Source organism: Branchiostoma lanceolatum, chromosome 16, assembly GCF_035083965.1.
Source record: "Branchiostoma lanceolatum isolate klBraLanc5 chromosome 16, klBraLanc5.hap2, whole genome shotgun sequence".
In the NCBI taxonomy this organism is placed as follows: Eukaryota; Metazoa; Chordata; class Leptocardii; order Amphioxiformes; family Branchiostomatidae; genus Branchiostoma; species Branchiostoma lanceolatum.
Genome location: NC_089737.1, coordinates 5,183,967 through 5,196,813, shown reverse-complemented (window position 1 = coordinate 5,196,813; position 12,847 = coordinate 5,183,967). Strand labels below are relative to the sequence as shown.

The 12,847-nt window shown below is 39.8% G+C and overlaps 1 protein-coding gene across 1 annotated transcript; it reads right to left on the bottom strand.

Annotated features, from left to right (window-relative positions):
- Positions 1 to 1,497: 1,497 nt before the first annotated feature.
- Positions 1,498 to 10,195, bottom strand: LOC136422284 (uncharacterized). Its single transcript, XM_066409948.1, has 11 exons — positions 10,019 to 10,195; positions 9,411 to 9,546; positions 8,627 to 8,710; positions 8,087 to 8,253; positions 7,353 to 7,465; positions 6,757 to 6,937; positions 5,781 to 5,831; positions 4,958 to 5,044; positions 3,747 to 3,896; positions 2,722 to 2,817; positions 1,498 to 2,442 (listed from the first exon to the last, which is right to left on the bottom strand). The coding sequence occupies exons 1-11, from the start codon at positions 10,163 to 10,165 to the stop codon at positions 2,368 to 2,370; spliced, it is 1,287 nt and encodes a 428-aa protein (XP_066266045.1). The 5' UTR covers positions 10,166 to 10,195; the 3' UTR covers positions 1,498 to 2,367.
- Positions 10,196 to 12,847: the final 2,652 nt, after the last annotated feature.

The window sequence follows — 12,847 nt, the reverse complement described above, 5'->3', positions numbered from 1 at the left end:
GTTCCCCTATAAGGTCGTTTAGATTGTGTTGCCTTAAGAACAGCAGACTAATTTAGAAAAATATCAATATTAAAGAAAATTTCCCACCTACGCTCAATATCGGTGGTATGATTTCATGCAAATACCTTCCAAAGCAATATATGAGGTTTAAAAAAACATATCGAATATTCAGTTTGTTTATAGCACACACATATAAGGGGCGTTGTATTGAGTTGTGATTCAATATACATGTAAGCAATAAACTAGATTTCTCAGGGTTTCTAGAAAATCCTGTATATAGGTCTTCTATGGTGTTTTAGAATGTTGAAAGGTTTTCGCAGGGGTAATATCTTAGTTCGACTGCGTTATATAATATGAGAGTTTTACGTAAGAAACTAAGAACGCAATAATTACGAAACTCTATGTTGGGCCACCAAGGACATTATAGGCCTATAACCTCTTTGTGGTCGTTTTGTTTTTGATATCTATTGTGCATTTTGATATGTACAAAATACTTTGAAGTCAAATAAAACAGCTTTCGAAGTTATCACAATTCTGCTATCTTTTTGCAGAAGTTACTGACTTTATCGTTATCATTGCAAACAAATTTTTCACTCTGGTTTTTTTTTCACGTGTTTTAGCATTATAATGTTTTGGTCTCTCACTAGTACTGTATGTTTTGTCTATGTCCATTGCAAATTATTTTGAAGTCATATAAATCATTTTTCTAAGATAACCGATTTACTTTAATCTTTTGCATGAAGACGAGCTCGGCTTGATTGCTGTCGGTACTTACTCAGGCCGAGCAAATCATATTGTGTACAATATATGAATATTCAGCTACGCTATTTTATGCAATATTTCGATCCTTTTTTTACAAATCTGAAATCTCATGATCACTTGCAAACCAGACATATTATTCTGTTAGACATACCTATCAGAGATTAATTAGCTAACTGTTAAACTACTTTAATTAAAGATCCTTAGACATATGTTGTTGAATTTCCAAGCAAAGATGTAAAGATGTTTCTTAAAACTTATTTTTAAATCTGAGGTCCAGGAGAGAATAACTGCTTGAATTTACGTTTTCATAGCAAACACTGGAGAAAACAATGTGAATAAACATATACGTTCATAAAAAAAAATTTAAATGTTGTTTGAATGTTTAGCAATTTTGTTGTGTGTTTTGAGGATGTACCTCGTGTGGATTGAGCTAATATCAACATAACTGCTTGAACATTACAAATATATTGAAAACAATTCAAACCGACACATGCTACCATCCCATTTTATTATCACAATGATTACAGTTAGTGCTTATTTGTAAACATTTGGTACTTGTTTATAACTAAGAGAAGGTACTACGAGCTTTTAAAGTACATTTTCCATGTCTAAGTATATTGAGGTACATTAGGACGCTATTCTGGCAGTTTAAAAATCGTCATGCCTTTAGGAATATCAATATTTTGATAAAAATTAAAAAAAAAATCGAAAAAAATCGTATCACCTCACCTCTATCCCAGTACACGTAATCACCAATTGCAAAAACATACAAACAGTTGCTTAAGAATTGACGTTTGTTTTCTATGACTTTCTCACGAGATGAAAACGTGGCCCTTACTCGTCTTTAGTTGGTGGATTTAAAATGTGCCCATATTCCACATTTGAGTCGCCATAAAGTCTCATAATCTATCAAAAAATTGACATATTCATGTCTTACCAGATACTACCGCACCCAATACAAGCAGTTAGAATCAATGCTAAAGGCAAACTCATACTAACTACGCCCTTCACCCTCCCTCAGTGTCCTCTCTTGGGAGATATTGAGAGTCTTGTTGATAGTATATTTACATGCTTGCGTAGCAAAACCTTTGTTGGATCCGTTGGCATGTGTGGTGGCCGCCATCTTGAATTGTGACGTCACAGGATCGCCATACCATTTTTGGGGAGGGGTGTTCTCGGGGTCGCTAGCGTACTCTACATTGTTAACAAATCGGCACACAGCTCTCACACATTCAGCTCAAATAAAAAGAAAAATTCATTACCACTTCATATTCTAAAAAAAGACCCCATAATCGCTAAACTAACATAGCAAACCTGAAGTATATATGGCACAAATACTTAACTCTAGTTCGTTGATACGTAGATGAAGGTTAGACATCCAGGTAGTAATATATGCCTAAAACAGATACTTGTGCAACTGACTTAGTCTTCTATTGAACCATCCTAAATTGTCTCCGCCTCATAAACATTTCAATTCAGAGTTTTGGTATATAAAAAACCTGGTTCTCCAGTTCGACTTTTCGCTACAGTCACTGATGAAAGATGGCGGATACCGTCTGAAACGTCTGTTTCAATTTTTCCCAGTTCCTTGAGCAACTGTTTTGCTTATATATCTTTTGTCGGTGGATCCATGGTCTCCACATACTCCATGATGTACGCTGTGGTAGCCGTCACTCCTTGCTGCAGAAAGAAATGTAAGTTTATATTTTACTACTACATACACAAGGATGGAGGTAATATTTTGACATATATCGGCAATCATATGTCTAGAATAGTTAAATATAGTTTAAAAACTGCGAGAAAATCTACATATGATTCTCTGTTAAACATTGGCCTTCAACTGAATCCCGTAAAAAAATCGCCGGAGTGCCCTTGTTGGCCCGGACGGGCGAGCAACGCTCCCAGTACCGAGGAGAGTTCGGGAAGCTTACGGTGGCTGGTACTAGTCTAATGAATTACCTGCATAAGGAACTCCATGTCCTGCGGCGACATGTCGAAGTCCAGGGATGCCACGTAGTCCACATCCACAGCTATGGTTCGTTTGATGTCTTCCCTCTAAAGATACAACAACAGCGTTCCAGTGAATGACTGTTTTTAGTTGGAGAACAGTTGATTTCTAAAATTTGTGCATTTTACAAACTCAGATGACCTTTGATGCTAGCACCTTAATTTGGTCATATAAGAACATTAAATATAAATGCCTAATGAGGAAAGGGTAACTTTATCTCGAAAAACTTATGGACTGTTAGATGTTGAACATCATGAACGTTTTAAAATAAAATTCACTCCTCCTAAGATACTTATTGATAATCCCAGAAATCTGGCAGAAAGTTACCAATTGTGTTTTGAAGAAAACGCCCCATCCACAAACAGATGTCCAGTCTTTTTTTTTTTCTCAATGGTCACCACGTACCAAGATCTCAAAGTCACTTCAAGGAGTGAAGGTCACTCCGAGGTTACTGGTTGCATATGTAACATTCGCCTACAGCTATCATTAGGTATCCATTTCTCAGCTACCCCCTGCCAGAAGAGTTAAAATCTGAAGACTAAGCTTTAGCAAGGTGGACGACCTTGTCGGTATGTTTAAAGGGGAACATCGCAATAATAGGGCCCAAAAATAGGATTTACAAAGTCAAGTTATTAAGTCATTTCTATACATGATTAGTTCAGAGTTTAAACAAAACTATAACAATGTATAGCGACGTCCATGTGGCAAAAATACGCTGTAGTTGTGATGGGAGAACTCGTCGCTGTTTGTTTTTGTAGGCTCGCGACACTAAGGGGATCATCGTACGGCACGTTTATGCGAGGTTCTAAAATGCTAAAAATATGAAGTTATTACGCAAATGAGCTGAAAAGTATTAGCAAATGTCACTACCATAAAGATTTCAGAAATTTCAAAAAACATTTTTGGGGCCCTAATATTGCTTTGGGCCCCATTAACCCCCTCCCCCCTCTACATGCACACACATTAATGCTCGTACCGTCAGTTTGTTTGTGCTTCCAAGTAACTCGTGGAGTGCCCCGAGGAATTGTGCACTTGTTTCGACATGCCTTGTTCCAAGGATGTCCTGTTTGGCCAGCTCTAGAGGCGCGTAGTTCCAATATATGTTCTTGATCCTGTCATCAGTTACCTAGAATCAACATATCGTGCAAACAGTTTAGATCTCCAGAGCACATCATAGGCTCTATGGCAGGCTCTCTGGGCCTTTTTGGCCTTTGGCTTGATATAATACACTTTTTGCATCGACCACTTTTTTATACTAGGCACCCTCCTAAAAGCAGGACCCCTATCGCTCGATTCGTCGGCTCGCTCGCGTAGTGGCCCTGCTCTTTAGCCTCGGTAGACACGGTTCTAGCGCCGTCGCCACCAAAACAGCTTCAGCCAATCAGAGGGTTTGCTAAACCTCATCTAGAGCAAAAGCGCAAAGGACGCTAGGAAGCTATCAACCAATCAGGTTACGTTACGATACTTTTGGTTCAGAACAAATTAACCGCCAAATTGTGCCAAATAAGGATAGCTCATTAATTATTCATGAGCAACTGTCAGTAACGGCGCCAGAACCGTGTCTACCGAGGCTAAAGAGCAGGGCCCCTACGCTAGCGAGCCAACGAATCAAACGATAGGGGTCCTGCTTTTAGGAGGGTGGCACTAGGTCATTTGTGTAGCTAGCTCGTAACCATTAAGCCAGGGAAGAAGTCAATGCAATCATCATCATGATCAATGCCGCATATTATAAGCCCTAAAAGGCTCAGAGAGCCCGCTAGGGAGGCTACGATCGCCCTTTAAAACAATATAAAGTACTGCTAGATCGGAATGATAATACTAGTATCTACAGATAGCTTGTATATGTAAATTAGTGACTGCATATCACAAATATGTATAGAATTATCTGCATAGGTTTATCGAAATGTTGAAATTCTGACTTAAATTCTATTCCACATGAAGCATATGATCACTATATATCTGTTTAGAGAAATCATTCCAGATACTGTCGCCATTTTGATTGTATTGAATTGTATTCCCGCGAGAGCACATTCTTGGCGTGAACGTGCGTGAGTTTGCACCAAAGCGAGGCTGCCGATGTGTAAGGGTTTGGAGACGCGAGAGAAACCAATGGTATAAATAGACAACCTTGATGCTATGCTGTAATAATACATTTTAAGGCCTATTTTAATGTTTACAAAACCTCACCTGTCCATTGTGGTCCAACAGAAGCATCTTAAACGCCTCGTCTTTTGAGTTGACCGGCAGCGCAGCCATGTCGTCTTCGGTGAAGATCTGTCAAATAATCGGGCGTAAAAAGACACATGAAAATACTGCTTTTAGAGGTGAAGTGTACTTTTTATTAAATTGATACGCTTCACCTTGGCAATGAAGAAAACAGTTCTCATATCGCTAAATAGCAGTTACTCATGCAACTGAAAACAATTAGGCATTTCAGCTAGGTTAGTTAGTTAAAATCCTCCCACACCATAAGGTGTATAGGGCGGTGCCCATCCCCGTTTTATAGCCATGGGCCTCACTGTGGTGCAATCACTGCAGCAGGGGGCTAGTCCACTGGCAGTGGAGTGTGTTTAACTTCCATACTGTTTCAGAAGTATGCACCAGTTCTTTTTCCACTTCTATAAAGTCTTTGGTATGAGTCAATGCGCCTCTTATCCAAAGGTGTCCTTCCCGGGCACGAACTCGGGCCTTCTGGTTCCAAGTAAGTTGAACCAGATGTAGTAAGTGACAGAAGCGCAGACCACTACACCACATGGACACCCCCGTTTCAGCTAGGTAGCATCCACTAATACTGGCTAAAACCTACTGGTCTACAGATTTTACTCAATAAGAATGACGACGGATATATATAGTGGATACTACTTGCAAAGCCTGACTGTTTCTAAAATCATATCCAGTTGCATGTCATTGAGTAACTGCTATCTAGCGTACAACCTGGATGTGTAACCTTCATCGACGTATGTTATTGTATCGGTTTGGAAATTATGAAAATAATATCACGGAATTGTACCTTGTCAAAATGTTTCTTTGCTTCTTCGACGCTGATCTTCTTCACATGGCTCTGTAGAGATAATTTGTTTTATAATAATTGCATACACATGACATGTAGCTATGGCAAGGACTAAGATTCCTTTACCTAATATATAGAAAACAAAACAATGAAGCATATTACAGCGTCACTGTGCCATTCCTGGTTAGAATGAAAATAATGGTACACAAAATGATATTTTCTATGTATTGTTGTCATGTCAAACTCCTATATCCGACTATATATCTCAATTTGTTTTAACATCATTCCAAAAGCGAGACCGAATTGCCCATACATGACTACATTGTAACCCCTATACTGTTATTATCATGTACGATTGTTCATACATTGTAAGATAGTTGTTTAAAGATATTTCAATATAAGAACTCAAGATCTTCCGAAAATAGTTTCATCAGGTTGGTAGAGCATAGGATATTTGGAGTTTCTTTTAACACATGCGCAAGCTGCGAGGAAGTACATTGGGGAAACAGGCAGGACCATTGGAACTAGGCTGAAGGAACACCAAAAGGAAGCTACCAAAATTGATACTGTCAAGTGCACCAGATCCCAGAAAAGACAGGCACAACAGGAAGAGAAGATATCTGCAGTCACGGACCATATTGCAAGAAACAACTGCGTCATTGACTGGGAGGGGGCAAAAGTAATAGACAGAGAGGACAACAGACGCATTCGTTGGATTAAGGAAGCAGTATGGATCAGGAAGTCATCACCAGTGATGAACCGAGACGAGGGGGGATACAAGCTCAGCCACGTTCGGGAGTCCGTTCTCGCCATAAAAGCGCCACCTACATCGGCTACTTATAGCGGTTAGAAGAAGTACTCCAGTCAGAAGCTCTGAAAAAGGTGTCTGACAGACACCGAAACGTCAGCAGGTGAGATTACCTGGTTGTGTTAAAAGAAACTCCAAATAATCTTAGAACCAATGATATTTCTTTACGTCTGATACTGTTCCCTGTCCTTGATGGGAACCACAGTGAAAGTGGGCGGCCCCTTCATCAATATCCTCCCCATGTATAGCCTCAATAAGGCCCTTGATCTTTTTGTCCACCAGATGAGCAAACCCTTCAACACTCTTCTGTTTCTGCTTTTCTCGCTTTTCCGTTGATTTTGTAAAGGCCCTGTAAAAGCAAGTAAGCAAAATGCCTAATACTAAGGCATGAAATATACACAATAGTTTCGACTCCTTTAGATTATGTATTTTGTTTCGAGTTCATCAGTAATATGAATAATATAATGTGATATAATATAATATAATACAATATAATGTAACATGACATCAGCTTGGCTGCCTGGCGCTCCACTATATGTATTGTCTTGTTGCAAATTTTAATAAAGAATAACATAACATAGCATAATAGAAATTGACGAGAATAACACAGTACAATAAAATATAACATAATATAATATAGTCCAATTAGTATTGTTTAACATATGCTGTCACGACGAGCCTTGATATTAAGAAGGGGGAATTTATAACGTAAAAAGGGACAGTGAATGTTATGTGCATGTTGTTGTGATCTTATTTTCACTTACCTGGCCTTTTCCGTATCAGGTCTTGTCTTTCTGAAACTTGGGTCCTTGTTCATCAATTTCAACAGACGATCGTCAAACTCATCCTGGTATGGCTCGCGGTCTGTTTTGGAGAACTAAAGTCATTGGGAAAACATGTAGAGTTTTATTAAATATAAGAAGAAATACACAACAACAAAAAATTGTGAAGACATAGTCAATCATTGCAGACGAACAACAACAACAACACTATGATTCTAAAGTCACCATGATTCTAATATGTTTTCTTTACTGCTTCCTTTAAAAGGAAACACCTGGACTGTTTAAGCTACCAATACATGTACATTATATGTACGACCCTGACCTCTCGACTTATTTTAAATCATTTATATACAATAGTTTCTATGTACATGTACTTAGAATATTGTTACAGTTCGTTATGCTGTCCATGTCAAAATTCATATGTAATGTATTGTCTTTGTCAGCAGGGCTAGCGGTTTGTAATAGAAACAGGCTAGCTAGGCAGCCCTGGCTGTGTGTGCTGAACATGAATAATTGAGTAAATATAGATGTTTTGGAAAGGGTATGATACGATATTTCGTTTTTAATTGTACTCTAGAGGTTTTGGCAATGTAAAGGACATATCGATCCTGTTGCCAACACCTCTCAGATTTCTGTGAAGCTTAATGAATAAAAATAATTAAAAAAGGGTATCTCCTAACTATCTCATGCTTTTAAATTTTGAGAATCCAACTCACCACCAAACATCCCAACGTCTGTTCCCATTCCTCCTGCCCTTTCGACTGGAATCGTTCCATGCTATATTCCGGATAGAAGATCCTATCCACCTCCTTAGGTCTAACGTCTTCCATCATCTTAAGACGCTGGTAGAAGGTGTCTTCCTTATCCATGGATAGGTACCAGCCTGTAACTCATAGATATGCATGGTGTGAAGTTTCATTACTGTTCTTGTCAGCTTACTTTGTAATAGAATAAATAAATGTCTTCATTCATCAAAAGAAACATTTAGGCACGTATTTATGAATCTGTAGGCTCTTAATTGCCAGGGGAAAAAAATTAAAAATGGAGAAACGAATCATAAACTTTTGATTGACTTTCTTAACATCCCAAAACTACATGAAATTCCTCAGATTATTTATATTTACATTTACATTTACATTAACATTTACATTTACATTTATATTCATATCTATATCTTTATCTATATCTATATCTATATTCACATTCACATCCACATATACCTCTATATTCATATCTATATTTATATTTAGACATACCGTCAAAGGCGTAGATTGGATAGTTGGCATTAGTGGAGCCGTCGATGTAGCTTGAGTCGATCGCCTCAAATGGCTGGAAAACCACTGAAAACAAGAAAATCACAAGGTGACGGTTGTTGGATTTAACAGGTTTTGTCTCAATGGACTTTAATAGAAAATTTAAGTACATAATGACATATAACAACCCCGGTATAGTATACAATGGAAAATATATTAAAGAATATATAGGCGTTAGAAACAATGATTGTAAAATCCCATTGTCATCCCATACTACTACACCATATTGCATAAGATAGATTGATTATTCTGATGGAATGTGATTAGCCTAATAGAATGTTATCTTATAATGACCAGCGGATGCTATACTTTTTACCTTGTAAAATTGTTGTGCAATAAATTTATTATGCTACAAACATTGAATTCCCCCCCTCTCTCTCTCTCTGTCTGTCTCTCGATCTCCCTCCCTCCCTCCCTCCCTCCCTCCCTCCCTCCCTCCCTCCCTCCCTCCCTCCCTCCCTCCCTCCCTCCCTCCCTCCCTCCCTCCCTCCCTCCCTCCCTCCCTCCCTCCCTCCCTCCCTCCCTCCCTCCCTCCCTCCCTCCCTCCCTCCCTCCCTCTCCTTCTCTCTCATCCCCTCGCTATCTTTAGATCTATCCGTCGATCTCTCTTTCTCTTTCAGTCACCTTCTCTCTCACCCTCTCTTTGTCACTCTCTCTCTCTCTTTCTCTCTCTCTCTCTCTCTCTCTCTCTCTTTCTCTCTCTCTCTTTCTCTCTCTCAATACCTACAAGGGATGGACATGGACATGCGCACTGCCTCCCGGACCCTGAGAACGGGCGTGGTCTTGACGTGGAAGTAGGACTCCCGGTTGTAGTTCATGTTGAAGGCCACAATGCACAACTCTTTACCGAGAACATGGTAGATCTACAAATAAAACAAAATAGTGTTTTCAAGTGTGCTAAATAGTCACATCGGTGCCCCCCCCCCCCCTGTATGAAATATATAACTTTCTGACTTGGTAACACCGACAAAATGAGTACATAAAAATATATATTTTCAATTGATAGCAACCATATAAGTGAGTGAGCATGTATATCAACATTTTTACACAGATGCTCAAAATCATTTTGAGCAAAAATACAGTACTACATAGATCTACACTGTGCGAAATGCAGGATTCGCAACAACAGTCGCCAAACGCAGTTTACATGCAACAAAAGACCAAATACTAGGCTTCGTTGCAGACACCTTCTAGCTGTTTTCTTTTTCAAGTTACTGTTTTCTTACCTTTTTTTTTCTTATTGCAGGGCAGAAACAGGGGAAAATTAACAAGAACATGGTAAATTGAGAAAGAAAACAGTCGGAAGGACTCTGCAACGACAGACCGAATACTTACCTGATCAAAAGTGATATCCCTGTCAAGAGGGATGTCCCGCTTCTTCAAGTTTGTATCCAGCACGTCACCAAACCACTCCAAGAACCTTTGACCCGGACATGCTCCCCTCTCGGTCAGAACGTCCCAGAGGTATGTGACCTGTTTCATCCCCGGAATGAAGCTCAGTCTTGGCCAGCGGGTATCTGGTAGAAATTTTTGAAAAATACAAGAAATAGTCATCTGTTAGCAAATATTTGCAAGTTTGCGTTCAAGTGTAGTCATTGTCAGAGAAAAATTGTAAGTAGTTTACATAATTATTTAAGGAACTGATGGAGGTATTGAAGCGCCGACTAGTGACCATCGTTGTTACTGCAGCCTGGAAGGAACACAAGCTGTTGTAATACAGGTTTAGCCTATCTCGTTCATAGGGGGGGGGGGGGCAAACTGTCAGAATCCCAAGATGGCCGGCGCCCGTCATAAGCTAGTTCACGGTTGCTGCTACACATGTGCAGTGTCAAAGGTGAAGGCCCCAGAGACGTAAACAAAATCCGTCCGCGCGTTGTTACGCAAATCTAGACAATATCGAGACGAGCAGTGTTTACAAGCCGGGGGCCTTCACCTTTGACACTGCACATGCACAGTAGCAACCGTAAACTAGCTTCCGAAAATAATTTCATCAGGTTGGTAGAACATAGGATATTTTCAATTTCTTATTACACAGCCAGGTAATCTCACCTGCTGACGTTTCGGTGTCTGTCAGACACCTTCTTCAGAGCTTCTGGGGGATACAAGCTCAGCCATATTTGGGATTACGTTCTCGCCGCAAAAGCGCCACCTACATCGGCTACTTATAGCGGTGAGAAGCAGTACTCCAGTCAGAAGCTCTGAAGAAGGTGTCTGACAGACACCGAAACGTCAGCAGGTGAGATTACCTGGTTGTGTAATAAGAAACTCAAAATACCGTAAACTAGCTTATTGTGGGCAATTACAAGACATTTTTCGCTAATCATCGCGAACCTGTAACGAGCATCATGGTACTTCATGTACGTCGTTACTTATGAGACTCTTATGATATTTCATAGCCATTCCTACACATAGTACATGTAACCATTATGTAGTGAATTTTAAACAGAGTATCAAGGGTGAATCTTTATGTTCAAGGTAACCATGATACCCCTTACGCACATAGAAGAAATTATATATCCTTATATATTGATAATCTCTAATAGAAAACAACGTCACAATCTCCAGGTAAATGACCTTCATCAACGATGTGAAAATGAGGAAGGACATGCAGGATCCGACAAAAGTATAAAAAAAATTGAATACCCTCCCTTTGGGAACAGTGGACTCACCCAAAACAACGCTCTGTAGATTCACACTGCCCAGTTCATGAAGTATCTCTTCTGACGTCATACCGATAGCCGCAAGGACAGCAGTGATTGCGCCTGCGCTGGTGCCGGCGAATCGTTTGATCTGAGGTAATATCCCGGCATCCTCTAGGGCCTGTCATGAACAACAAGTGTCTGTCTCATACAACATTAGGACATAAATGACAGAAAAATTGCAAGAAATGCTGCTTTCTTTAATCTTTTGAAGCTTTTCAATGTGAATTTAAAAACTTAAAACATTTAGATTTTATGCTTGAATAGGAGAAAAGGGGGCTTTGTAGCAGACAACTAAACTAACAGCTTGATTAATACTCAGTTGAGCAAATGGGACAAGGACACACGTACAAAAATGCCAAAATGGCGGCGTTTCGCTTCCAGGGTAGCTTCTGAGTATCCACAAATCTTGCATTTCGCGATTCAAATGTGCCCTGAATTCTGCCTTTAACTACCCTGGGAGCCCAGACTAGTGCCGGGTCGCTAGCGATTTCCTTCGGCGGCCCAAGAACAGTCAGCCCGCCCGATCTTAATCAACGCTCCGGGGAGTTGTAGCCCGTGGGAATGGACCGCGCTCCTTTTCACCTAGCCTGGATGCCAGACCCCCAACATCTAACATATCTATCGTTTAATATGTTAGAGATTGGGGTCTGGTATCTAGGCTACTTTTCACCTCTCCGGCTAGAACTTCCCCGTGCACTAATTACGGTATTGGCGGGCTTGGAGCTTTCGGCCGCCGAGGGAATTGGCTAGAAGGAACCGCCTAAAGGAACCGGCAAAAAAGGCTCGATAAACAGTCTGGATCCCAGGGTAGCCTTTCTGCCGAGTTCATGTAAGGTCACATTCGTCTGCATACCCCTGGTAGTGATGGCAATAGAAGACCACTTTCTGCCTCCCCGCCATATTTATTTGTTTGTTTGTTTGTTTGTTTGTTGGTTGGTTGGTTGGTTTGAATCTCTGTTTATTCATTATAACCTCAAATCGGCACGGAGGCCGCTTTTCATTGAGGTCATGAGTGAAGATGTAAGGGTCAGATACAATATAACAGAGATACATAGTAATTTGAGTCCTAATAGCTCTATCAAAATATACCATTACTTATTTATGGTACAACAATATACAATTACTGCAACATACAACATATAGTAGGGCGAAAGCTGGTTCATGGTTTATTCACAGATATTTGACATGTACACATTTTGTAACTTCCGTTACCGTTTGAAGTAAGACATTCCTGACATTAGGATACGCCACATATAATGTTCGTTTTTTTGACGACTTAAAACGACAGTTTGGTATCTTATATGCTGCATACTTTAATGTCAGGAACGTCTTACCTCAAACGGTACACAATGTGTACATTTAAATGAAAACGAGCGACTGCAAACATCAATGTATAGTTTATGACTATTACCCTGCGGCTCTGCTTTGACTCTAAACATTTCGAAATCTTACCTTCAATGTT

Bases quoted from the DNA above. Each gene is read 5' to 3' on its own strand.
- LOC136422284 (XM_066409948.1), bottom strand. From the start codon at position 10,165: ATGAAACAGGTCACATACCTCTGGGACGTTCTGACCGAGAGGGGAGCA. The intron at 8,711-9,410 runs GTAGGTATTGAG...TCTTGTTTTCAG, and splicing joins CATGTCCATGTCCATCCCTT to TGGTTTTCCAGCCATTTGAG. The intron at 5,832-6,756 runs GTAAAGAAATAT...TTATCTCTACAG, and splicing joins GACAGGGAACAGTATCAGAC to AGCCATGTGAAGAAGATCAG.